General features: G+C 62.4%; 2 protein-coding genes across 16 annotated transcripts in view; one reads left to right on the top strand and one right to left on the bottom strand.

Annotated features, from left to right (window-relative positions):
* The window catches only part of RBFOX3 (RNA binding fox-1 homolog 3), a 141212-nt gene extending 120286 nt beyond the window's left edge, over positions 1-20926 (top strand). For 6 of the 15 annotated variants that reach the window (XM_032129453.1, XM_032129459.1, XM_032129457.1 and 3 more), the window contains 12 exons: positions 829-1165; positions 12751-13002; positions 13538-13675; positions 14089-14142; positions 14647-14739; positions 15702-15762; positions 16010-16063; positions 16344-16476; positions 17007-17046; positions 17623-17684; positions 17976-18054; positions 18902-20926. In XM_032129453.1, the coding sequence (XP_031985344.1) occupies positions 1064-1165; positions 12751-13002; positions 13538-13675; positions 14089-14142; positions 14647-14739; positions 15702-15762; positions 16010-16063; positions 16344-16476; positions 17007-17046; positions 17623-17684; positions 17976-18054; positions 18902-18946 (1113 nt within the window). In that variant the 5' untranslated portion in view covers positions 829-1063 and the 3' untranslated portion in view covers positions 18947-20926. Of the gene's footprint in view, positions 1-683; positions 1166-12750; positions 13003-13537; positions 13676-14088; positions 14143-14646; positions 14740-15701; positions 15763-16009; positions 16064-16343; positions 16477-17006; positions 17047-17622; positions 17685-17975; positions 18055-18901 lie in introns of all 15 variants that reach the window. The other 9 variants (XM_032129467.1, XM_032129465.1, XM_032129461.1 and 6 more) reach the window with 8 other exon arrangements.
* An 873-nt stretch (positions 20927-21799) lies between these two features.
* On the bottom strand, positions 21800-26169 carry ENGASE (endo-beta-N-acetylglucosaminidase). The gene is made up of 14 exons (XM_032129413.1): positions 26051-26169; positions 25753-25829; positions 25442-25643; positions 24988-25136; positions 24741-24898; positions 24445-24593; positions 24134-24299; positions 23711-23814; positions 23385-23493; positions 23111-23283; positions 22744-22898; positions 22542-22644; positions 22336-22450; positions 21800-22224 (listed from the first exon to the last, which is right to left on the bottom strand). The coding sequence occupies exons 1-14, from the start codon at positions 26167-26169 to the stop codon at positions 21820-21822; spliced, it is 2184 nt and encodes a 727-aa protein (XP_031985304.1). The 3' UTR covers positions 21800-21819.
* Between the last annotated feature and the right edge of the window lie 134 nt (positions 26170-26303).

The raw sequence follows: 26303 nt of genomic DNA, 5'->3' as shown, positions 1-26303 counted from the left end.
GGCTGTGAGGGGCTGTGATGCCGTGAGGGACTGTGGGGCTGTGAGGGACTGTGGAGCTGTGAGGGGCTGTGGGGCCGTGAGGCGCTGTGGGACTGTGAGGGACTGTGGGGCTGTGAGGGGCTGTGATGCCGTGAGGGGCTGTGGGGCTGTGAGGGACTGTGGAGCTGTGAGGGGCTGTGATGCCGTGAGGGGCTGTGGGGCCGTGAGGGACTGTGGGGCTGTGGGGCGCTGTGGGGCCGTGAGGGGCTGCGGGCGGGCGCGGGCCGGTGGCTCCGGGGAGGCGGAGCTGGGGCTGCTGCATGGCTCCAGCGGCCCCGGCAGCCGCGGCGGCTCCTGTCGAGACCGTGTGCACGTGTGCGGCGGTGTGTGCATGGGGGAGCCCCCGGCAGCCCTGCCACCACCGCGGGGGCTGCCGGCTGGAGCTGCCGCTGCTCGGCACGGCTTCCCGCGGCACCCGTGCTGCACCACCGAAACTCCTGGTAAGACCCTTCCTCCCCTGGGAGCCAGCACCGGGAAGGGAGACGGCTCTGCCCGCTCGGCCCCATCCTGCCCGGCTGCTTCCCCAGCGTATGGCCGGGGTGGCGAGGGCGGCGGGGAAGCCATCTGCGAGCGGCGGCGGTGGAGGGGTTAAGTGCGGGATCAGCTGTTCTCATGTCATTACGGATTCTCTTCATTTTATACAGAGCTCTGTTTGATGTCTGAATGCACAGGGGACTCCCCCTCCTCCTCCAACTCCCACCCCTTTTATTTCGCTCCCGAGCCCTCTCTCCTTCCTCCTCCCCTTCCTTTCTCTCCCGCTCCGCTCTGGCTCACGCACACCCTTTGCAGACCGTGCGCTCAGTGCCAGTGTCTAATGGCCCCGAAGTGAAGAGCCAAGCGCTGCTCCGGCGGCGGCGCGGCCGGCCTGTCGCAGATGAACCCTCCTAACTAGCGCCGAGGGGTCGGGAGGGACGGCGAGGAGGGGAGAGCCCGAGGGGCCAGCCGGGAAGACGAGGATAGCGGTGGATAGCAGTGTGCGGAAGAGGACGGACCCGCGAACAGCTCCACGGCTACCTGTCGACACATGCTGTGCTCCATGGCTAACTCGGGCTGCCTCCTTGTCTCCAACTCAGGCATGCTTCCTCACTCTCTCCCCTGTCCTCCAGCCTTCCTCTACCTCCAACAGGTAAGCCACCCTCTCCGGGGGATTTTTTTGCTTTCCGGTTCACACGTGTTTCTGGCTGGTTCCCTCTTGGCAGAGGGTAAGAGCTTGACAGCTTCCTCCCAGCGTCCCCACTCCAGCCCCATGGCACTCGGAGTTGTGCCGCTTTGGTGGTTCCTCCTCGGCTGTAGCTTTTGGGGGTTTCTCTGGTTTCCCCGCCGTGGTGGCGGGAGCACAGCCAGGGCAGAGGCGCGGGCAGTGCGGCAGGCAGAGCTGCCGGCGCGGGTCCAGCGCTTCCCCGCCTCGGCGCTGCTGCCACTTGGCGATGATGGATGTTCGGATAAAGGAATGAGGCTCCTGCGTGGCCTGAGCAGCCTCCAGAGAGAAGGGAAGGTGATGAGCTTATGCGTGCACACGTGTGTGCACGTATGTGTGTGTGTGCTCACACTGCGCGTGTCCACAGCTGGGCCGCACGGCTGGGCGTGCGTGGGTTTGTCCCGCTGTCACAGGAAGGTGCTGCAGAGGGACTGGGAGGACGTAGTGCCAGGCAGGTGCCAGGCTTGTGCAGCCCGGATGGAGGGTGCTGAAGCCGTCAGTTTAGTCCTTCACCAGGGCCAAGGTTTTGCTGTCCCACAGGGCTGCCCTGATTCCTGCACTGGACCCTGAGTGCCAGGTTTCTGGGCCCATCATCCCAGGGGAAGCGCAGCTTGGGAGAGGCAGTATCTTCTTCACATGCCTCTGTGCTGCGTCGGAAATCCCGTCTCCCAGCCAGGCAAACCACTCCATTTGTGCTTTCAGGAGTTTAAAAATTCATGGCATCCTCCCTGCACTTGGCGTGGCCAGCGTGGTTCACCCAGCGGTGAGGACGGGCACATAGGTGCCAACCCTCTGCCCCAGTGTGAAAGGCTGTGGAGTGTTTGGTCCCTTGGGATGTCTGTGGCCCATGTCCGAGTGGGGTCGTGGCCAGAGCGTGGCCAGTGGCGGTGGGGATGGCGAGGCCCAGGGTCACTCTCTCCCTCACTGAGTGTGGGGCTGGGGAAGCTGGTGCTGGTTATACAAGCGTGGGCATGGAGGGCGTGGGGGCTGCAGCAGGGGCTGCTGAGGTGGGCACGTGATTTATTGCACCCTCCTGCAGGCAGAGCCCGGGGAGAGCCAGCGCTGCGCTGGATCTTGGTCTTGTCCTCCCAAAGCTGCACCAAGGTCCCTGTGGCTGCTGCACATCTGACACTGAGCAAAAACTGTCCCTGAACCCCCACCTGTCCGGAGAATGGATTCTGTCCCTATGAAGGGAGCACATGGATGCTTTGCACTGGCAGACAGTGCAGGGCCCAGAGCGCCTCTTGCAGCATGGGAGATGTCCCTCTCCAGCTGGGATCCACTTGTCCCTGGCCACACGAGGGGCTCAGCTGGGCTTCTCTCGTGCCCTGCAGAGTACTCTGGTATGGATTGGCCTGGGTCTGGTGGCAATGGGAGCATGGTGGGCAGACAGGTGCTCCCAGTGCCCACAGGGCTGGGCAGAGCAGAGCTGGGGGTCCCTGGGAAGCAGCAACTTTCCTGGAAGCGTGGCTCTGCACCTGGCAACTCCCAGTTCCCCCATCACCCTGCCTGGTCTGATTTGACCATTGTGTTCCGCATATCTTCCTCCCTGCTCTCCCAGAAGCCTCCTGCTCCTTGGCAGCAGCTCTGGACTTGCAAGCCAGGAGGAGGGTTTTATTACAGGATTTGGAGTTGGATTTTCACCCGGCTGATGAGCACGATGGAGGTGAAAATCTCCATCCTCTTCCTCGGGTTTATCCCGTGCTGAGGTTTTTCACCTGGCACTTGGGGACAAGTGTTCCCAGTGCAGATCACAACGAGGTGTCAGGGAGAGGGACGTCACTGGCAGTCATCACATGGGGCAGGGGCACGGGGCAAGCGCTGCTGATGGGTCCCTCAATGAGTGTGCCTGGCACCTGCTTTAGCTCTGAATTTGCTCTGGATTTTAGGTGTGTCCACCTGTGCCACCTGCACCCTAGGAGCACACAGGGAGTGCTTCTGCCTGTGGGCACGTGCTCTGGCCAGCTGGCTTGGCTCACCTGTGTGTAGCAGGGACACCTGAGAGGGCTCAACTGACTCTCCCTGAGTCTCCATGGGGTCTGGGGGGACTTGGTTTTGACCCCCTGGGTTACAGGTCCCTATCCAAACCCTGTATGGGTTTGTAGGGAGGCACCTGGGGTGGATGCATACCATGATAGCGCCTGAGCCAGTGACCAGGAGTGAGTCTGCTGGGCTGGCCGGTCGGTCAAGAGCTGGGGCATGCCAGGGTCTGCATGCAGTAACTGCCCTCATCCCCTTCAGACAGTGCTCTCCCTACCAGGAGCCTGTGGCTGGATTGGTTCCCGAGGATGCTGCTTGTGTTTCGTAGCTCCCAGCCCCGGCGTTCTCAGCTGTGTTGGGATTTGAAGGAATGACCAAGTAATGAAGCTCTCAGCAAAAACTTCAGTTCTTCCAGCACCAGGGGAGGTTCAGCAGTGCCAGGGCCTCTTCCAGGTGCTGTGGGTGCTGTGGGTGTCTCAGCTCACTCTGCTCCACTCCCCCCATGTGGCCTCCCCTTGCTGGCCGCAGGAGCCATGGTCCATGGCGTTCTGGGTTGTGCAGCCACTCTGTGTCCAGAAGCTCCCCCTGGCACTGCTGTGCTCCAAGAGCAGGGCTTCTGGAGGGCTGGAGGGCAGGGGCCACAGGAGGGTGGGTGCATGTCTGCAGCAGAGCTGCCTGGGCCAGTGGAAGCACTGTGTCCTTCGGTGGGGCTTGGCAGGGACATTTGTCTCTTGCTCAGTGAGGATCTGGGTGTGGAAGGACACTTTGGTGGCTTCATTTTGTTAACAGGGGAACCAGTCACTTCTTGAAACACATCTCTGCTGTTGTGAGTGAGCAAGTGATGGCTGCAGGACAAGGCTCGGTGCTCACCCTGAACTCTGAGGCTCTGGGTCTCAGCATCAGTGCTCTACCCCAGCATGGCCCTGGTGCAGCCCCAGCCATGTGCAGGCCTGACCCCAGCGCAGGCTGGTGTACAGGTGTGCTGAACCCCGCTGCAGTGCTGCCCCTGAGATGCTCCTCGCCGGGAACATCCCCGGTGCTCACAGTCACACCATGGCACAGGAGACTTGGCTGAGCAGCGCCTGGTCCGCCGGGAAACAGCCTCTGCAAATCCTGCTTGGAAAATTCCTTTCCAAAAGGGCTGCTGCCAAGTTTAGCATGTTATATTTTTAGGGAGCAGGTCTATTCCGAGCAGTGTTGTCGCGTATTGCAGCAGCGGGTTCGTTTCAAACCGGGTTTCTCCCCCTGCTCGTGCGTCGCACGGATGCGAGACCTGGCACAGTGGCCCCCAGCTCTGGCCATGCTGTGGCAGCTGCCCCGCTCAGTGAGGACAGGCCTTAAAGCCCCAAAAACATGTTTTCTGGTTTGGGTTTTTTTATATTGAAAACACTGACATTAATTTTAGCTTTGCAAAGCTGCTTTTCCCACAATAGCTGTGATTTTGGCCCACACTGCCTGGCAATGCTCTTTTTATAGGTATATTCCTATTTTTGTGCTGTAGTGATGGGTGAATGAGTAGATTAAATTAGATTTAGTATCTGTCATTCTTTAAAGCATCACATGTAGTGGGGGGGGGGGGGGGTGTAACAAAGAAGGCTAATTAGGAGAGCGGGTGCAGGCCACCCCCACCAGCTCCACCACCCCCGGCCCTGGGGCTGCCCCCGCTCAGAGGCCAGCATTGAAATAGGAAAATGCTTTTGAAACATGACTTTCCTGTGCAGCCCCCAGGCCAGGCCAGCTCCATGGTCTGCAGCCAGGGCTGGGCAGGGTGCTGGGCGTTGCAGCTGGGCACGCCAGGCACCTCCAGGACATTCAGGGTCACTTGGCTGCCTGGCTGCTCTCTCCATGGGGATGGGGGCTCCTGTGTATGGGGGCTCTGTGTCTGTGGAATACTGGGCTTCCATGGAGGAGCCGGGAGCACCAAGGGCACTGTTGCCCCTCCAGGAAGGGTGTTAGTCACTTTGGTGCAGCTGGTTTTTGTAGGCAGATGTGGGGCTGGGTGCCGGGAGGGTGTGGGAAGTCATGGGGAAGTGCCAGTGTTGGGAAGGCTGGGAAGGGTGCCTGGGCACAGGAGAGAACTAAATGTCCAAGGAAGGAGCTGGGTCTTCCCAGTACTGGTGTGAGCCTAGCAGTGTGTGGTCAGGGGCTCTGCAGTCCTGGCCATGCTGTGGCTACTGACTCAGTGACATGCCAGTACCACTGAGCAGGCTGGGAGCTGCAGGCTGGGAGCTGTGGGCTGCTGCAGGGTTCACCCCTCCACTGCCCATGGGCAACCACAGCAGGGCTTAACCTCCCTTTGGCGTTCCAGTGGCCAGGAGAGAGCAGGTGTGCCCCCTCACTCCCTGGAGCGTCCCAGCAGGTGAAGAGTTTGTGGTGGCCACCACAGTGCTGTGGGCATTGCCTGCCAGGGGTCGGGTGCAGTTCCCAAATTCCATACAAGCCCTGCTGTGCCCAGCCAGGATCCACACCTGGGTTCCAGGCTGGAGTTCCCCGGAATGAACTCTGGGCCCTGACTCTGTGCTGGGGTCCCCGAAGGGAGCAGCAAAGGGACCATCCCTGTGCATGCCTGAAGTCACTGGCCATGGAGCCGAGCAGTCCCACACTGTGGGATCCCACATCTGTCTCCCCCATCCCTGGCTGCATCCACTTGGCATCTCCCCACTGCGGCGCTGGCCACAGCCTTCAAACAGCTCCTGTGGAAAATCAAAACTGGGGAGAGAAGAGTGGGAGCAGGCGACAGTGGCAGCTTATTTGTGATCTGCATTGTGTGGGGAGCCCTTAATTAGAGGTAATTAGACTAATTAACTTGCAAATGAGAAACTCGTCTTTTTCTCCTTTTCTTGTACAAGAAAAAATAGAAAAGACGAGCAACAAGATAAATATTGAGGCTAATTACATTGTACCTGCCGTAGAGCCCCTCCAGCCCATGGGATGCCTCTCTCCCCACCAGCCTGGCATTGTGTGCTGTCCCTGGCCAGGTGTCCTGCGGTGGCTGTCCCCACTCAGGGCTGGTCACACTGCCAGGCATGTGTGCCCACGTCCCTGCTGGCAGAAAGGGGCCATCCGCCACCCTCAGTGCACCCAGCAAGGATGCGGTGTGGGGACAGGAGCCGGTGGGGACAGTGGCCTCCATGGCGTCAGCTATTGCCAGGGCCCAGTGGCCAGGCCCTGGCAATGGCCAGTGCCACTGAGGGCATGGCTCCAGCATCATACCTGGCACACTCCCTGCCAAAGCCATCCCATCCCACCCCAGGACTGGAGCAGGGGCATCCCCTCTGTGGCACCACAAGCTGCCCGGCTGTTCTCCAGCTTCTCCCTCGTGGCATCTCTGGTTTCCCCTCACTCTGTGCCGCACACCCCAGGGGCTTTGTTAGCACAACCCGGTTCAAATGTCTGATTAGTCTTTAGGAGATCGAGGGGTCAATTTTCCACAGCTCCTTCCTCTCCATTTAACTAATTTAACTGCACAATTGTTACAAATTTCATTTTATTATAGCGCTGCTTCTCAGTCCAATTGAATTACCAAAATCTCATTTTCTCAGAAGTGCTGAATATGTAATTAGAGGAAAAATTATGCTCCTGGCTGCCTATTAGAGAGGGCTGCGTGCAAGCACTGTCCGGGCACGCACATCGGTCCGTGGTGCCACGAGTGCCCACACTGTCTGGGCGAGCAAGTGCCACATGCAGCTGTGCCAGAGCCCCAGCATGGCGACAATGGTGTGACAGAGTCTGTGGGTGGGCCGTGGGGTGTGAGGGGCTCTGCAGGTGCAGGGCCGGGGTTCAGCTGGGTTCCTGGAGCCCTGTGAGCTGTGGGGCCAGACGTGGGGATGGCAGTGGAGCTGGTGTGGGTCTTGTGGGAAGTATGAGGCCAGTGGATGTGGCCATTCATCCCACTGCTCACAGTGTCTGGAGCTGTCTCCATGCAGCTCAGCTCTGGCAGCTCCACGTGTGGGTTCTAGAGCCTCAGCCCTTTCCAGGGGGGAGCACAGCAGCTGCCCCCAGGCCCACTGGAGCAGCAGACTGGTCACCCCTGAGCCATGCGATCTATGGGCACCCACATCTGATGCTCTGGTGCCTGCAGAGCTCAGGAGGATGTTGATGAGGACTCAGGTTGCCTCCAGCCCATCCCTGGGCTCTGCAGCTTAGCTTGTGCCTCGTATGCCACCTGTCACAATCTTTTGGTGGCCATTGGGGACCAAACACTGCTGGGAATTCCAGCCAACACTGCGTACGCCAGCTGTGACTTGCTCCAGTGTGCCTGGAGGAAGAGCTGTGCCAGGGACACCACCAAGGACTCCTACAGGTGTGCCCGGCACTGCTGGCAGTTCCAGGAGCTGCCATGGGTGAGCCCAGGCCCCACTGGCGATGTCGGGCCCTGCTCAGGATGGAGCCAGAGGGCTGTGCGTCCCGGAGCTCTGTTCCTCCCACTGCCATGCCTGATCCTGCCGTGTCCCCGGCGGTGACACAGCCGTCAGTCCCTCCCGGGGCAGTGGCACCGGTACATGGCGAGCTGGGAGCTGCCGGCCGTGCGGGCGGGGGTGGCCGGGAGCCCCCCCAAGCACCCCCGTCTCGCCTTGGTTACACAACATTATCATTTCATAATACTCTGAAATATACATGAAGTTGGCTGAATGCAGATGAAATTGCACCATTTACTTCATGAATATTTCATGAAGCCTCATCTCCGAAGTTTCCAGCTGGCAGAACCAGGAGCTGGGGCCGGACCGTGGCCCCTTCTGCCCCGTGCTGGAGGTGACAGGGACACATGTGCTGCTGTGTGCCCGGGCCAGCGTCTTGTCTCATCCCCGTTCCTGGACGTCACATGGCCGCCACCGCTCCGCCTGTCCTCCCCAGGCTCCCATGGTCACAGGGCCAGCAGCATCCCTGGCTCTGTTAGCTGGGGCTCAGGGGGACCAAGGGCAGGAGCAGGGAAGGGGGATGCAGAGTGCCGGGACAGTGTGTGGCAGCCAGAAAGATGGTGTTTCCCGTGCCAACAGGCTGCTCTGCTTCCCCCCGCTGCTCCTCCTTCTCCTCCCCCTCAGGTCCTGCCTGCTCACTGGAGCACTCCTTTCCCACCGCAGCATCCCTGGCAGATGCCATTACCAACCTCTCACCCCTCCCTGCGCTTCGGTGATGAAGACGTTCAGTGCAGCAGCTGCTACCACTGGTCTCTGCAGCTCCTCACCCCTTCACTGCTTCCTCCAGAGGGTCCATCCCCATCGTGCCCCCCAGCTCTCTGTGGGATCACTGTGGCCCTCCTTTGCAGATAAGCGACCCACCACGATCTCCTGACATCCCCACGGTGGGCGGGGCTCGTCCCTCCTGGGGCACCCTGACCACGCTGCCCCGCAGCCAGAACCTCTGCGGCCGGTGCCTGCACAGGGCTGGGCACTGCTTTGTATGGATGGCACAGCTTTTGGGGTAATGAAATATTTACAGGTCAGTGGTTTTGTGAGAAATGACAGGGATCAGTCAATTCCTTTTCAGGGAGTAATTTTCTTCCCCTTCATGGCCTCTGTTCCATGTTGACAGTCATTAGCATGAGCGAGCGGCCGGATCGAAGGGGGAGCGTTGCATCTGTCACGCAGATGAGTCGTGCTGGGCACGGTGATGCCTGCGTGGGCCCAGGATGCTGGGGGCTACCTTGGGCCATACCAGGACCCTTCTGCGTCCACTGGGGCATTTCTTGAATCTGTCTCTGCTGCTCAGCACAGTGCCACACCACCCTGCACCAGGGCAGTGGGCATAAGGGCAGATGGTCTTGTCAGTCTCCCTGGCTGCTGCTCACTCCAGTTTCCTGCTGGTGGTCACAGCGGGTCCCCCACAGGAGGCACTGGGAATTGCTGAGCACCCTTCCCTGTGCTCAGCAGTGACCTCAGGCTCCGTCATGATGTGGCAAGGGTGTGCCCTGGCATTAGCAAGCATGCAGGAGCCATTCCAGGTCACACCAAAGTCCTTTCTGCCCGCCCTGCCCTGCCTGCAGGATATGCTTACTGAGGCTCTGCAGCTTGCAGGAGCACCTGGGGGGACTCTGTGGATGCTGTGGTGCTGTGGGCCCCTCTTTTTCTCCCACAGCAGGTGTCTGGTTCCCAGTGGGAGGAGCAGGACAGCCACAGGCAGTGGGGAGCACTATCAGGGTGGGGAGGTGTGTAGTGACAGGACTGTATTCCCTCTCCAGTTGTTCCGCCACTCCACATGTGGCTTCAAGCCCAGCTGTACTGTGTGCCATGACCTAATGGTGCCGTGACCAAGCAGGGTCAACTGCAACTGGGCAGTGCCATGCCATGACCAGGCAGTGCTGTGCCATGACCAGGCGGTGTTGTGCTGTGCCGCCCCTGCACCATCAGTACTGCCCAGTACAGGAAGGGCACAGCCGTGGGCACAATCAGCTGGTGGGAGTTGCCCTGGGCTGGAGATGGGACTGGGGTCGGGCCAAGACAGCAGGATGGCAATGAGGCTTGGAGGAAACGGGGCACGTCCGTGGCGGCTGCAGTGGCAGCAGGGGACAGGTGCTGGTGGGCAGCCAATAACTGCAGGCACTCGGATGCGGCGCTGTCACACGGAGCTGGCAGGACGCCGGTCATGGCCGAGGTTTGGTGGTCCATCGCAAGTGCTCGTGACTGGCAGCTGCCTCGTCGCTAGTGCAGGGCTCTGCACTCGGCTGATTGCTCTGACCCGTCCTCTGCATCCAGGGGCTCCTGGCATGTTATTTTCTTAAAAAGAAGCAAATGTGGGAAACGGCGTTGTCAGCCCCAAGCTGACAGGCACAATCACCAAAATGCGGTGTCGGCAGGAACTGGCCCCACGCGCTAAATGACTTGAAAGGAAATGGCCTGGATTGTGCTGAGGAGGCAGAGTGTGGGGGGAGAAAGCAAGTGGAGCAAACAAAAAAACTCCATTAATTAAAGAAACTCGTTAATGAGGGACATTTAATCAGCTAAAGATGATATCTACCCCTCGCCTGCTGCGGCAGCCACTGCACAGGGCTGGTGGTGCGAGACTGAGCCGTGGGCAGGGCGGGGGACACTGGGCAGAGGACACCATATGGGGGACACTGCACAGGGGAAACCAGGCAGGGGAGCTTGGGCTCCCTGTCCCAGCCTCTCCACTGCCATCCCCGGGGCAGGGGTGTTTCAGCACAGGGTTGTGCCATGGTCCTGCTGGTACCTGCCTGAGCAGGTGGGCAGCAGAGGTGCAGGGGTACTGCTTGTGCCCCCTGTGTTGTGTTAAATGCTGCCAGCTTTGCTCCAGGCTTAGGCACTGAACTGATCTGTCTCGTTTTAAATGAGGCCAAGGGCTGTTAAGGATCAGAATTTATTTTATTGCAAGTGTCAAAAGCACCGTGTGGGAGTGTCCCTGCACCCCAGGAGGGAGGGATGTCTATCAGAGACCCTGTCCCTGGCACCCCCAGGTAAGCACTGTGCCACGGGCTCCCCACATGGCCAGGCACCCCAAGCTGGGAGCACCCAGAGTACTTCTCCTGGACCCCCTGGGTGCTCAGTGCAGGGGGACACCCCAGAAGGGGCTCCAGCCACTTTCCGGCAGGAACAGAGGGACCCCTCAGTGCTTGGGGCTGCCCAGGGATGGGGCTGTTCAGTGGTGCAGGCAACATGGGCTGTGGAACTGAGCAGCGAGATGTCAATGGGCATCACACAGCCAAACCTGTCAGTGTTCCCTTCCCCATGGGACCCTCACCCACTGCAGCCCTGATCGAGCAGCTCTGTCCCCAGTGGGGGTGGCCAGGCACTGGGAGTGGACGGGAGGCGCTGGAAGCCATGGATCTGTGTCTCTGCAGCACCCGCAGCCCCAGCACCATGAGCAGCAACCAGGGGAACCTAATGGTCCCTGAAAGAAATAATACCCGGGCTGACAGGCACTGCGACAGTCCTAATTAATAACTGATACAAACGTGGCTGTTGGGACAGGCTGACAAGATGCCAGGAGGGCCCAGGACCTGAGCAGGTGGGGACAGTCCCTGCATTCTGTCTGCCAACTGACATCCTGGTCCCTGCGTGTTGGTGGCTGGTCCTGGCTGTAGTGACAGCAAGGATGTGTCCAGTGCAGAGCAGGCAGGAGGGATGCGGGCTGCTCCTGCTTCTGCACATGCAGGCAGGGAGGGATGGGCACAGGGCATCAGGGATTCAGGCAGGGAGTGAGGCACACGGGGCGCTGGGGATGCAGGCAGGTACTGGGAGTGTGACCACCATGACTGTTGGTGTCTGCCTGCTCCCTGGAGAGGAGCTGGGTGCCGAGACCCAGGTGAGCACAGGATGGAGCCCTGCAGCCTGCCAGGTGGGATTAGCACCTGCAGTGTGGGCAGGAGTGGTGTGGGCAGTTCCCGGCTGCCCGTCCCGGGGCAGTGCCGTCAACGGGCTCGGCCCCTGCAGCGTGACAGCCCCGGCCCACGCAGGCAGGTGCATCGGGCTGGCGCGTCCCCGAGCAGCTGAGTCAGCGCGGGCAGGCGCTGCCGGTGCTGCCGATGCTGCTGATGACTTGCAGATCTGCAGCGGGGCTATTCCCGCTGGGTTTCCGTGTGTCCCCGGTGCGGCCCTGCTGCCACCCTCACAGGCGCGACAGCCCTGCGGGCTGGGGATGGCAGCTGCCAGCGCGTCCCCCCTGCCACCCCCACCATCCTTCCCCAGCATAAATCGGCGACACACACAGTTAAAGAGCTTGTCTCTGCGGGCTGAGCCACAGATGGATTTCACAGGCCAGAGGCTGCTGCAGCACGTTGTAAAGCATCCAAGGGGCTGCGGGCGCTGCCCCACGCAGCCCTGGGACTGCTGCTGGGGGCTGCAGCTGTGCCGGACACAGGTGCAGCACACACGTGTGCGAGCGGGGAGAGGCCATGGGTGTGCGCTGGGCTGTGAAGATGGGCAGTTGGTGGCTGGGTGGGTGTGCAGACAAGGTGCAACCTGGGACCCCCACACTGCACTCCCAGCCCCACGCAAACCCCAGCAGCCCTTGGCGCTTGTTGTGGGTGCAGCTCACCCCATTTGACCAAGGCGGCCAAGCCAGCTGCGTTAGAGCAAAGGGCCTAATCAAATATTTAGCAGTTAATTGATTCCTGCCTGGTATTTGCCAAGGGGCCATCAGCATCCCTCCCTGATGCCCTTCCCAGCCTGCCCAGCCAGTGCCGGTGCTGTGCAGCTCCCGGCATGATGCTGCTGGCCGGGCTCTGCTTTGCCCTGTGCTGGGCTCCAAAAGGGGGCCTGCCCAGGTCTCCCTTCTGAAGGAGAGGGATATTCCAGCTTCAGGAGTTAAACCCTACATGGAGGCCTCCATCCTCCTACCCAAGCCCCAGCGCACTGGGCAGGCAGGGCGTAGGAGCGGGAGAGGATGGGGCTCAGCTGCTGGCAATGTGACCCCAAAGCCACCACAGCACAGAGACAGTTTGAGGGCGACACCAGAGGCTGGGGTGTAGTGGGGTGGGTGGGCCTGGGTCTGGCTGTGGAGATCAGAACCTCATCCCAGGGCAAGTGGCAGCCCAGGTATGCCAGCAGCTGAGGGGGATGGTGCCGCTGTCTTGGCAGGGTAACCAGGACGCCACGGCTCCACCAGACGCGATGGCTCAACCCTACCCCCCGGCCCAGTACCCCCCGCCCCCCCAGAACGGGATCCCCGCAGAGTACGCACCACCACACCCCCACCCCACGCAGGACTACTCGGGGCAGAGCACAGTACCGGAGCACGCCATGACCCTCTACACACCAGCACAGAGCCACACCGAGCAGCCAGGCACCGACGCCAGCACACAGTCCATAGCAGGGACACAGACGGTACCGGTAAGGCTCGGGGGCATGGGTGGGCTGAGGGCAGTGCCAGGGGCACTGAGGGGAGCTGGGACAGTCATGCTGCGGGGGACCGCGGCAGTGCTAGAGCTGCCAGGAGGGTCCTAGGACTACCAAAGTCCCACAGGGTATCAGGCTGGGTGTTCCTACCATCACTCCCCCTCCCAGCCCTCCCATCATTTCTAATTACTCGTAATCCACTTGCTTGGCTCTGCTCTACAAGATCGTGGCAATTACAGGGCTGGAATGCACACCAGGAAGGTGCTGAGCTCAGCACTTTACAGCCTTTCCACATGGTCCCGAGTGCAGCGTCTGCACCCCCACCCCGAGCATCCCCATAGCCCCACCATCATCCCCTGGCTCACCAGGGTGGAGGGACACCCGTGGGGTACTGCCCGGAACCTGGGGGACCACAGGGTCCAGGGTATCCCTGGGGGCAGGCAGGGCCAGGCGCAGGGCAGGGGGACATTCCTACCGGGGACACAGGGCTGGCATGGCCAGGGGCTGATGGCAGCGGTGCCTCCCACAGCAGACAGACGAGGCGGCACAGACAGACAGCCAGCAGCTACACTCCTCAGACAACACAGAGAAGCAGCAGCCCAAGAGGTTACACGTCTCCAACATTCCCTTTCGATTCCGGGACCCTGACCTGCGGCAAATGTTTGGGGTGAGTATGGCTCCATCCAGCCATCACATCCCTGCTCCCTGCTCAGTGCTGCCCCGTGGCACCATCGGGACCTTGGCACTGCCACCTCCCAAGGGCCTATCCTGCCCAGCCCCTGTGTGTGGAGCAAGGAGTGACACAGAGCCCTTGTCCCCCTCCACTGTCCCCTTCCCAGCCCTCATTAGGACTCAAAGCAGTGCCAGCTAAGGAAATTTTGTATGACACTCCCTAAGTCCTGTCAGAGCGGGAGCCATGGGAGGGACAAGGGCTTTCCCCTGCATGACCCTGGGGGTCCCCAGGTGTGGCCTCCAAGGCAGCCGTCTGCCCATCCCTGGCACAGAGCCCCATGCCAGCAGCTCTGGGTGCAGGGCTGGGGGCTTTGCAGGAACTCACCCCTCTATTCTCTCCACTTGCAGCAATTCGGGAAAATTCTGGATGTGGAGATCATTTTCAATGAGCGGGGCTCCAAGGTGGGTGATGCCCATGGCCAGCACCGTACAGTGAGTTCCGGGGAGGGTGTCAGTGGAGCCAGGTTGCCCAGCAGTGCTGTAACCTGCTCTCCCCTCCTCTCCTGTCCCATGGGACCCTGGCAGGCAGCGCCCCGTCGGGGCAGCCCTGGCACCAACTGGGGAGGTCGTGTGGGTCCCTGCACCCGGCACCGGAGGGAGGAGAGGGCTCGCTCTGTCCCGCCATGGGCAGCTCGTGTCCCTCTGTGTCTGGATGTCTCTGTTGTATCTTCCCCGCTTTCTGTGCCCCTCTCCCAGACTCTTCTCCCAGCTTGTGGGTGATTCTTGGGCCTCAGCCGGGACCCCTGGCCCCTGCGGGGACCCCAGTCTGGGCTCTTCATCTCTGCACTGTGGCAGCCTCACCTCCTGCGCCAGCTCTCCTGATTCACCCCCTCTCTCTCTCTGTCCCCACACCCTCTCTCTGTCTCTCTCTGTCTCTTTCTTTCTCCTTTTCTCCTCTGCTCACAGGGTTTTGGGTTTGTAACTTTTGAAACTAGCACAGATGCCGACCGGGCACGGGAGAAGCTGAATGGCACCATCGTAGAGGGCCGGAAGATTGAGGTGCTCAGATAAGTGTGCTAGTGCCGTGCCATGCCTGCGTGTGCGTGTCCCCTGCCCGGGCTATGGGACGCTTGGGGGCAGCTCCGAGTCCCGGGTGCCCTAGGTAGCTGGGCCCGGCGCGTGCATGTGTCCCTGAATGTGGCACGGGAGCATGTGTGTCGGCTGCCGGGAAGGTCGTCGCTTGGCACAAGGAGTGTCTGGCCCAGAGGAACCTCCCAGGTGCACAGAGAGCCGGGGTGTCAGCTGGGGCTGCATTCTGCCTGATACAGACAAGTCTGGCAGACCCCCGTGCCCACAGCGCCGCGCAGCCACCCCATGCTCTGCAGGGAGCTTTGGGGCTCTGCCCCGCATGCCGTCCCCACCTGCTCTGTGCTGGGAGGGAGGATCCACCCAGGGCTCCGCACCTGCAGTGCCAGCAGCTGCCCAGCCCTGGAGGCTTTGATTTCTCCAAGCTTAGCACAGGGTTCAGGCTCTGCCCATTTGCCGGCAGCTCCTTGCTGGTGGCCTGGCGAGTGGTGGGAAGCAGGGTGGCACATGGCAGAGGGAGTGGGACAAAATGTCCCCAGCAGTGCTGATGGCAGAGAGGGAGCCTGGCAGGGCACAGCAATGCTCCATGGACAAGGAAAACATCATCCAACCAAACGGGGCAGGAGCTCACAGGCAGCATGTTGCGGCTCAGCCTGAGCATGGCACCGCAGCTCTCGGGGCACCAGCCACGAGCCTGACCCACGCTCGTAGCTGGAGCACGGAGGCCTGGGCTGGCTGGAGGCACAGGCAGATCTGTGTACAGCGGGGCGGCTGCAGGCAGAGACTTGTCTCGTCTCTCTGGTGCAGCCAGCATCCTTTGCTCCGGCATCCGAAGCAGCAGCAACACGCGCTGAGCACAGCCGAACAGGCCCTGGACCACGGCCTCACCAGCTCCACGTCCCTCAGGCACTGAGCCCCCATCCCTCTCTCTCCAGGTGAACAATGCCACGGCCCGTGTCATGACCAACAAGAAGGTGGCCAACCCCTACACCAATGGTAAGGGCCAGCGTCCAGAGAGCAGAGGCTACAGCAGGCAAGGGCACTTCCAGGCACCGGCACTGGCTGCCATGAAGCTCTGGCAGTGAATGCCCTCCACGCCTGCAGGCAAATGGGAGAGCAGCTGCTCCTGCCCAGTGCAGGAGTGCAGCCCCCTGTGCCCTCCTCCTGCCTGGGGACAGGGCTGTTGTCCCTCAGAGCACCATGGAGACAGTGCCCTGTCCTCACCAGCTCTCCCTGCCCACAGGCTGGAAGCTGAACCCAGTGGTGGGAGCAGTCTACGGCCCCGAATTCTACGCAGGTAATGTCAGGCTGCAGCAGTACCTCCTGCGGGTTCCTCCCAAATGTCAGCTCTGTGCTGTGTCTGCCACTGCTCTGTGCAGTGAGCAGCCCCTGGCCCCTGTCCCTGTCCTTCGCTCCTGCCTGGAGAGTTCCCCCTATCCTATCCCCTTGCCCAGCATCCCCACAGGGCCATGTCCCTGCCAGGCTGAGGGTACAGGGGTGGGCTCTGCCACAGATGCCCTGTGGGGGCTGTGTGGACCTGCTGTGGAAAGCCCACAGGTGTCCCCTCCGTCCTGCAGTAACGGGGTTCCCATACCCCACCACGGGAACGGCCGTGGCCTACCGAGGGGCGCACCTACGGGGTCGAGGACGTGCCGTCTACAACACCTTCCGGGCCGCGCCGCCGCCACCGCCCATCCCCACCTACGGCGCGTGAGTACCCGTGGGGGCTGCCCATGTGCTGCTCCGGCTCTGCATTGGCATCGCCGGGCTCTCGCACGTTGGGACCAGGCTGCAGCTCCTGCAGCAGCTGCCTGGCCACAGGCTCTGTCCCAGCCCCAGGCTGCTGCCCTCGGGGTGACCCCTCTCACCAGCTTCCTGTGCACCAAGGCACAGGACGTTTTTCCAGCCAGGATGGTTGGTTTAAAGGAAGCTCTCTCCTGGCACATGCAGCTGTGATGGCACTGGCCACAGACACAGCCATGGCCATCTGTGGCCATTTGGCTGCTCCCAGCAGAGATCCTGCCCTGGGATCCTCCTCTGGCACGCCCTGCCCTTGGCTGTGCCCTCTGCTTGTCCCCAGGTCCCTGCCCAGAATCCAGACATGCCTTTGGGGCCTGGACAGCCACTCCTTGCCAGTCAGCTGCAGTGCTGAGGCAGCCCCCCCCCGAGTCACTGCCCTTACCCCCCTTGACTCGTCCAGGGGCACTTGCTGGGCTCTGATGCCTCTGCCTCATTTCCAGGGTCGTCTACCAGGATGGGTTCTACGGAGCTGAGATCTACGTAAGTGACACTGTGTCCAGGGCTGGGCCATGGCGGGGACCCCGTGCCAGCGCAGGGGGCAAGCGGCATCACGCGGCTCCGTGGTGGGCTCTGCCCCCCCAGCCCCTTCCCCTGGGAGGCAGCAAGAGCATGAACAGAGTACAGCTCCTCCAGAACGATGTGGGTGGCACACACCACACAGGAGCCTGTGCCCAGTGCTGTGCCCCTGCCAGCCCCCTTGCAGGGCTGGTACCATGCAGGATTTACGGCCTCAGTGCCTTACACCTGCGTTTAACCTCCACGTCTGAGGACCCAGCAGCGATATTTCAGGCGGGCACTGAAGGATTTATCTAACGTGACACCTCATTAAAGCGAGCGGGGAGGTGACATTCTCTTCTCTGGAAATTTAATTTTTTAAGGTTAATGTTTGTGAAAGCCCCTGGGGAATGGTAATGAGGCTGGTGCATGCCCAGCGGCATTGGCACCAGCTCCCCGTGGGCCCCACCACTACTCTGTGCAGTGCCATGGGGCACCCAGCTGCCACAAACCCTACCCCCCAGTGGGTGCAGCCCCTTGACCAGTCTCTCCTCCCTGCAGGGGGGCTACGCTGCCTACAGGTACGCCCAGCCCGCAGCAGCAGCAGCCGCGTACAGCGACAGGTAAGCACCGGGCATCGCGCCTGGGGAGCTCCGTGTCACCCCCTGCACTGCCCACTCTGACAGCCCCAGCTTTTGTGTGCTGTGGGACAGGACAGAGGCAGGCATGGGGAGGGCGTCCTGCCAACAGGGACCCCTTGCTCCCCTCAGGGCTAGGCTGGAAAGGGTTGGCACCACTGCAGGGGGAGCAGGGAGATCCTGGGGGGCTCCCAGGTGCAGCTGGGAGGGAGGGCTCTGAGGGGAGACAGGACCCCAGCTGTTGTCACTAACACCCACTGCTGTGTTTGCTTCTAGTTATGGCAGAGTGTACGCAGCAGCAGACCCCTACCACCACACCATCGGCCCTGCCGCCACGTACAGCATTGGCACCATGGTAAGAGCAGCCCCTCGACCTTCCTCTGCTTCCCGGGGGGCTGCAGACAGCCCAGGGAGGGGTCTGGCACAGCAGCCACAGAGCCCGTGGGGCGCAGGGCAGGTGCGGGGGCTGTGGGAGGGGAGTGGGAATGGCGTGGCCCCTGCCTGGCTCTGTCTGCAGGAGAGGAAACTCCCACCCTGCACCTCTGCCCCACCGTCCCCTCACTCCCTGCACAGTCCTGCCCATGCACGCCACTTCCCACGCCACCCTAACCCTAACCCTGCCCCCCACACCAGCTGCCTGGTCAGGTTCCAGGACCCCCTCTCTCATCCCAGTGCAGGACAGTGTCCCCAGGGCCTCGCGTGCAGCCACACACGGGGAGCACTGCAGCCCCTCACGCAGCACAGCTCTTGGCCAGCTCTGACAGCATCAAAGATGAAAAATTGCACTCACGGCTGGGATCTCAAAGCCAGCCTGCCTTTTTCTGCCTTTTTTTACTCCCTTGGCACCCCCAGCCCTGGGCAGCTGCTAGTGAGGGACCACGGGCACTACATCCTAGGGGTTTTCAGCTCAGTGCCACAGCAGGGATGGGGGCAGGCTCCTTGGCAGGCATGGCACAGCAGTGACACATTGGAGGCATATGGCAGCCCCTGGGGCTGTATGGGAGCCCCAGGGCAGTACCCATGGCTGCCACAGAGCCCGGGCAGCACTGGGCACCTTGGCCCTGCCTGCCCCTCACATCCCAAGGACAGCAGCAATTTGGTGTCATTTGAAAGAGGAAAAAAAAGAAGAGAAAAAAGAGAAGATCTAGGCTTTGGCTATCTCTGAATACTGATTGGCTTTTTTTTCATCTTTGATGTTGCAGGCTAGTCTATACCGAGGAGGGTACAGCCGCTTCACTCCCTACTAGCAAGACAGACCCAGCCCCCCCACCACTGCCCCCGATGCTCACTAGCACCAAACCAAACCAGGCAGACAGAGCCGAGGCCGAGCCTGCGGAGGACCCGCGGGTGCTGCCCGGGTGGCCGGGGCTGGCGCCGGGCTCTGTGGGGCCACAGCACCCCACACCCATAGGGTTACCTCAGCCGCTCCGTCCTGCCGCCTGCCCGCCTCTCCTGCACCATCTGCCTGCCCCAGGGACCGCGGGGAGTGGGGCCAGCCCTCAGCCCCAACAGCACCCTGTTCCCACAGCCGGGGTGTGGGGTCCCCCCTCTGCCCTGGCTGGGGTGCAGAGGGCTCATCCCCCCGCGAGGCAGGCGGGGGTGCTCAGCCTGCAGGGATGCTTGCTCCACAGGCGCTGGGGCTCGGGGTGACAGCAGGCCCCCAAGCAGCCCCTCTGCCCCCATAGGAGAGAGAGGAGCCAGCTGGGGTTGGTGCCAGCTCTGGGGACTGACGAGGCTGGGGTGGGTTCAGGATCCCGGGGCAGCCCCCCGGGCAGGAGCGCTGCTCTGGCCTGACCGTGCTGCTCTGCGGAGCTGAGTGTGGTGGGCTGGGCTGGGTGCGGGCCGGGGGGCCGGGATGGTGCCCGTGTGCCCCCTGGCCAGCAGCTCAGCCTGAGTGCTCCAGTGAAAGACCTGCCTCTCTTGTTTCTGTTGTAGTGAACCCGTGGCCGTTTCCTTCTGGGACCAGGAAGGGCAAAAATATCCACACACACACAAAAAAAGAACCCCAAAATATAAAAATTAAAAGCAAAGCAACAAAAATTTAAAAAAAAAAACCCAACAAAAAAAAAACCAACAAAAAAAAGAAACAAAGCCAAGCGGCAGCAGCCAAGTGAGTCCCAACTGTCCACACACACCGAGTGCGCGAGTCCCAGAGGAGCCGCGGCGAGCACCGGCGGTCGGATGCGCCGGAGGGACCCCCAGCGCCCCGGCCCCACAGCCCAGCAGGGAGGGAGCCGGTGCAGGCAGGCGTGAGGGTCTGCAGGGGTCCACGGGGCCCTCACCCGCCCAGGTGCAGGGCCTGGGCACCACGTCTTCCTTTCCCTGGTGCAGCAGCGCTGGGGGTGCCGGCAGAGCGCTGCGCCCTGCCCGGCTCGTGGGACCGGGTGGCGGGGTGGGGACCTGGCTTTGTGCCACCCGAGCCCCGGCGCTGACGGCCATCAGCGTGTCAAGTGTGCGAGGCCTCAGCTCCAGCGCGGAACTGGGGCGGCGGCGCGGTGCTGAGGTATTGCAGGGGACGAGCCTCTGCCTTTTAAAGGGAACTTTTGTTAAGAGGAGCTTGCAACTCGCTTGTGACCCCTTCCCCTTCTTCCTCCCTCCATCCTTGCCACCCGCGCTCCCACCCTGCCCAGAGCAGCCCTGACCAAAGCTGGGCCAGGCACTGCCCCAGTCCCACTCCCGCTTGCTTTGCGGCACGGGACACGCTCATGGCCACCTGTCCCTGCCTGAGGCGGCGGGATGCCCCCAGCCCGGGGTGTGGGGTCTCGGCCACTGCATCGTCCACAAGGGACCCACCCAAGCCGCAAGGCTGGGCTGCAGCCACAGGCACACTGGGTGCGGTGCCCAGTGGCACGGGGCACTGCGGAGCCCATCCCGGGGTGCAGCGTCGTCCCGCGCCCTTACGGCTCTGCCACTCCTCGAACCTCACTTTATAGTCTGCAGACGCCCCCGACGCCCCAGCGATGAGCTCCCCCTTTTCTATTCCCAGTGTACATAGCCCTGGCCCCCGCCCCCCTGTACAAAGCTCCGTCCATCGCTGTACTGGCTTCTCCCTTACAGCACCCCTGCGCCGCCCCGGCGTGCGGGCTGGCGCCGGCCCGTCCTGTATGCTTCAAAGTGTGACCATTCTAATAAACAGTACTATTATTATTATTACTATTATTATTATTACAAGGATTATTATTATTATTATTATTATTGAAATTATTAATAAAGATTTCTTTCTTCAACCAGGGCGACTCAGGTTTTGACTGGTTGCGCTGCAGGGGCGCGGGGCCGTGGCTGCTACAGTGGATCTGGCCATGCTGGGCAGGGGGCCACAGCCTGTGGGCAAGTGGGGGACCCTTGGGGCTCCCAGCCTCGCCATGGTGAGGGAGCAGGGTGCTGCATGAGGAGCTCTCTCCTGGCTGGGCCAAGCCCTTCATTCTTCAAGCCATCAGGTAATATGTTCCTGAGCACCTTCCCCGCCTCAGGAGCAGCAGCTCCACTGCTGACATTGGTGTCCCTGGCAGAGCTTGCATTGTTTGGGGACAGGGCTTGGGACCCCCCTGCAGGAGCACTTGCCTGCTCCTGCCTGCTAATTGCTTGCTCACCAGACTGTGAGAAAATAATTGCTGCTATAAATTTTCTCTCCTCCTCACAAGATGCTCAGGGGAGGCAGCGCAGGCTGGTGGCGCTGGGCTGGGTCCACGTTAATGAGCACGGCGGCCACCCATGCTGGGCTGCTCCTCGGGGCTGCTGCAGAGCCCCTGCTGGCAGCTCCCCATCAGGCTGAGCTCTGAGGGGAGGGGGTGTGGCTGGGCATCTTGGGATCTTAGGGCAAGTATCCCCAGCCTGTGGGCAGACAGCTTGAGGCAGTGAGAGCTACAGGAGCTGGTGGGGTTCTCAGGGCAGGTACCCCAGTCTGGGGCCACACATGTTGGGGGTCCCTGCCAGCCACTTGCAGGGTCCTGGCCAGCACCCAGTGGGCCCCCAAAGTGAGGGCTGAGCACAACCACAGGGGTGGGAGAAGAGGGACTCACCAGCCCAGGGTGATGAAAGGCAGCCTCCATCCTCTGTGTCCCCCACCCAGAGCCCACCCACCACACGGAGGAGACATGGCACAAGCTGCACCACAGTTGCTTTAATGCCCATCTGAGCTGGTGCCGCTGCCTGGCGCAGAATAGACCAGCACGAGGCGGCCCCAGCGGTCAGGGTCCACAGGCAGCTCATCCTGCAGTATTGGCTCCACCAGCAGCTCCAGCCGGCAGGACTCTCCAGGCGCTGGGCGCAGCACCGACAGCCCCACAGCACGGAACAGGCAGCCCTGGGCCAGCCCCAGCAGCTGCGGTGCTGTCTGGCCCAGGCGGCACTGGGCACCCTGGCTCAGGACACGGAACCATCTGGCACAGCCGGGCGGGAAGGACCAGCGCAGGGTGAGGCTGAGCGAGAGCTGCTCAGGCTCAGGGCCCTCCTGCCACCAGAGCTGCGAGGCCAGCACGTTGTGCACCTGCGCTGGGGAGGCTGCCATGCTGGCCATGTCCAGCACCTGCGAGGGAACCACAGGACTGGTCAGGGTCAGGGCAGGCACCCACCCACCTTCCCAGCACAAGGGTGGCACCAGGGCAGGTGTCTCCACCCAGCAGTGGCAGGCACTCACCCGGACCTCCCCGAGGAGGCAGGTGAAGGACGTCTCCTCCAGGCTGGGCTGCTGGCGGGACACAATCACAGAGAGGTCTCGTAGGCTGCAGTCCTGCAGCTCCAGCTCATAGCACCTGAGAGGGAAGAGGCAGAGCAGGAATGGTGCCAGGGAGCCCTGGCATCCCATGCCTGCCTGCGGACGCACGATGTAGGCAGGGCACTCACCGGCTGGTCCAGCCATGGGAGCCACGGTGGCAGGCGGCGAGCAGCTTGGCGAGGCCGGGTGGCGGTGCCGGCAGGAACCGGGGGTAGTGCCGGCCGTTGGGCTCTGCCAGAGGGACCCAGGTCAGGGGGCGAGGGACTGAGCTAGTCCCACACTCCACAGCAGATGCTCACTGCAGAGAGCACAGGGGGACAGGGTCCTCACCGGGCAGGGAGGTGGGGTTGCCCTCAAGGCAGATCCCTGAGTCCCAGGTGGTGACCTCCAGTGCCACTGTGAAGTCATCAGGCTGTGGCCCCTCCAGCTTGTAGAGCAGGGTCAGGAAGAGCTTGGGAGGGGCCGGCATCTGCAAAGAGAAGAGGCTGATGACCCCAAATCCACCCAGAGAGAGACAGAGACAGAGAGACAAAGAGAACATGCATTGGGTTAGGTGTGCTGGGCAGTGTGGGCAGAGCCTGGGCATGCACGCCACAAGGCCCCAGGGCCACACAGCTCAGGCCATGCAGGCCATGTCATGCCGACATGGTGCCAGCCCAGTGCTGAGGAGGGGGCAAAGGGCTTCGCCCCAACTCACCGGACAGCCACGCGCTCCTCGCCGGGGGGGATGGTCCCCTGCAGCTGCAGGGAGCTGCCCCCGCACCAGGCGTCCTGCAGGCAGCAGCTGGTGCTCAGCCTGCCCTGGAGTTCTGGGTACAGTGGCTGGATGTCCTGCGCGCTCAGGTCATACCAGGGCCCAGACTCTTCATCCTACAGCACAGGGAGAGCTGAGCTGGGGGAGCCGAGAGCAGGGACACCCCTGCTCAGCCCAGCTCAGTCCAACCAGAGCAGAGTTGTCACCCTGCACCCACCTTCCCATCCAGGAACGTGCTGGTGCCCATGCCCAGGCTGAAGGAGGTGGTGAGGGGCAGTGTGCAAATGCTGTGCGTGGGCAGGTATTCAGCCAGCGAGCCCCAGAACCTGGAGGCAAAGGTGGGCATCAGGGCAGAGAGCCGTGTTATGGTCGCTGCCCTGCACGGCCTCAGGTATCGCCTTGGCTGGGGCAGAATGGGGCCAGCTGGCTCCTGGCCAGCAGCCATGGTGTCCTGACAGCCACAGTGTCCCGGTAGCTGTGTACCACCACCCCAGGGCACTCCTAGCCCCGTTCCTCCCCCAACACCCGCCCTGCTGCCCTCACCTGTTCTCGTTCTGCAGGAAGTTTTCCTTCCCCAGGTGCTCATAGACCCAGCCAGGAGCGAAGATGGCTGCGGAGAGGCCATACTGCCGGATCAGGCGCAGGGACTGCAGAAATGAGTGGTGAGCAGCATGGGCCAGGCCACGTAGTCACCTTGCCACCTGTCCTGTCTCTGTTCCCCCCAGGTTCCACTGGCCCCGTGGTGGGGCAGGACACCACAGGGATGTGCTGCACCATCTCCCTCTCCAGGGATGGCAGCACTGGGATCCTCCAGCTCCCTCTTCATGCACAGCCAGCAGCTCTGGGATCCCTCACTCCTCACCAGTTCATCCCCAGGTTAGCAGCCCAGGGCCATCAGTGGGAGCTCAGAGCCCTGTACCGAGGCAGGTCCAGGGTCACACTCTGGCCCAGCCTTGTCACACCCACCTTGTCAGTGTCAAAGCCACCACCAATCACATCCCCACGGGCAAAGACATCAACGCCGACATAGATGTCGTTTTGGCGTGGCCCGGCAAGTTGTTGCGTGCGCTGCAGCTGCTCCTCCTTCCAGTTGTAGTTGGTGAACAGCCCATCACAGGCATCAAAGAACATCCTGGGGACAATGATCAGAGTGGCAGGGTAGACACTGTGGCCGCACACGACCTTACCAAGGGCCAGGCAGGTTGTGCCTGACCGCTGCCATGCTGAGTTCGGGGTGGGCTCATGCCCCCTGCTCGGGACAGTTTTGCCAGCCTCACCTATTCTCATCGTTCAGCTCATTCTGCCACTTCAGAGTGCCATCCTTCAGGACGCTGTCATACCAGATCACCAGTCCTCCTGGCACGGCGCTGTGCACCTGTGCTGTCAGGTCCCGCAGGAAGAGCGGCAGGTTCCCCACCGCTGCCGCCTGTCAGGAGAGAGCAGGCATAGGTGGGTGAGGGCACAGGGTGGGGCGCTCCCCATGGGAACAGCACAAAGGCAGAGAGGTGGGCAGGGAGAGGCAGAGAGGTGGGCAGGGAGAGGCAGGGAGGTGAGCAGGGCCCCCATGACTCACGCTCAGCGTGTTCTCTATGTTGACCAGCCAGCCATCGAAGCGGTAGTGCTGGGCAATGCGGGCCAGCTGCTCGGCCACGGTGCCGTAGGCCTCCTCCCCACCGGCCAGGAACGCCTCACACAGCTTCTCCCCATCTGTCCACTCCGTGATGAATGTGCCTGGGGAGGCAGCGAGGGCAGCGTCAGCCGCACGTCCTGGTGAATCCACCTCACTCCTGGGGCTGGCCCAGGCTCAGCCCTGCCCTCACCCAGCACAGGGACACCGTTCCGGTGTGCTGCATTGGTCCAGACCACGGGCGGGATGGTGACAGTGTGGTGGCTGAAGTAGACAAAGATGTCGATGTAGCGCCAGTGGTAGAAGACATAGGGGTTGCGTGTGGCCGAGCCCTGGATGAACCTGCAGAGAGGGAAGAGGGTTGGGCAGTGCAGGAAGGATGCCGAGGGATGCTGTTGGGCAGGGTAGGAGCCTGACTCACAGCCGGGAGCTGGGCAGAGCTGTGGCACTGAGCCACCTCTGAACATCCCAACCCAAGCAAGGCTCCCCAAGCACTGGTGCCAAGAGCCAAACACCCCATCCCTGCTCACCTGCGGCTGAGCCGGCAGGAGACGTGTCAGGCAGAAACAGAAGTGCCTTGGGGTTTGAGACATTGAGCTCCTCTGTCACACCTCCCTTCGTAGCTCCTTGTCACACCTAGCACGTACCTGTCCTCCAAGTAGCCGCCACGCATGTCATGGCACACCAGTGTCCGGGGCCTCCTGCTGTGGAGTGGGGGCTGGCGCTTGGCCAGAGGCACGGCTGACACGTTGAACTCGTCATTGCTGTTGGGCTGCCAGGCCAGCAGTTCCTCCAGTCCGGACAAGAAGAAGCTGATGGGCTCCGTCGTCTTCGTGTCGAAGTACCTTGCTAGGAACGATGGGGAGACAGGACAGGGTCAGCCGTGAGCACTGCCGTGCAGCTCGGTACCGTGCCGACACCGTGCCCATCCCGGCGGGCCCTCCTCACGGTGCCTCACCTGGCAGGGGCTGCGGGCGGTCGCTGATGGTGTCGTGCAGGACAGTGGTTCCCTGGATGTCCGCCGCCGGCTGGAAGCTGCCCCGGGAGGTGGGTGAGGGCCGGGCTGGGCCAGCACCGCGGCCAGCGCCAACCGGGCCCTGCCAGCCCCGGCACCGGTCCCCATCACGGTCCCAGTCCCGATCCCCATCCAGGTCCCGGTCCCGATCCCCATCCCGGTCCTGGTGCCGGTCCCCGTCCCCGTCCCCATCCCGATCCCGGACACGATCGCGGCCTCGGCCCCGGTCGCCGCCATCCACCTCCGCCGCCGCCGCCCGGCCCGCTCCGCCTCCGCCTCCGCCGGCTCCTCCGCCCCGGCCCCGGCCTCGGTTCCCGTTCTCCTCCCGCGCCGCGCGGGCCCCTCCGGCGCCTCCGCCATGGCGCTGCCGCCGCCGCCGCCGCCGCTGCCGCACTGACGGCGCCGCCGCCGCCGCCGCCGGGCCCGGCTCTCCCGGGGGCGCGGCCCCGGAGCTCCGCCCGCCCCGGCCCCGCACCGCCCCCGGCCCCGCCCGC

The sequence above is a fragment of the Corvus moneduloides genome, chromosome 19, assembly GCF_009650955.1.
Source record: "Corvus moneduloides isolate bCorMon1 chromosome 19, bCorMon1.pri, whole genome shotgun sequence".
Classification (NCBI taxonomy): domain Eukaryota; kingdom Metazoa; phylum Chordata; class Aves; order Passeriformes; family Corvidae; genus Corvus; species Corvus moneduloides.
This window is presented reverse-complemented; position numbering and strand designations above follow the sequence as displayed.

Excerpts from the sequence above, each read along its gene's own strand:
- ENGASE (XM_032129413.1), bottom strand. The coding sequence starts at position 26,169 with ATGGCGGAGGCGCCGGAGGGGCCCGCGCGGCGCGGGAGGAGAACGGGA. Across the intron at positions 25,830-26,050 it reads GCCGGGCGGCGGCGGCGGAG|CTTCCAGCCGGCGGCGGACA; the intron begins GTGGATGGCGGC and ends CTCCCGGGGCAG. Across the intron at positions 22,225-22,335 it reads GCCTCCTCGGGGAGGTCCGG|GTGCTGGACATGGCCAGCAT; the intron begins GTGAGTGCCTGC and ends GTTCCCTCGCAG.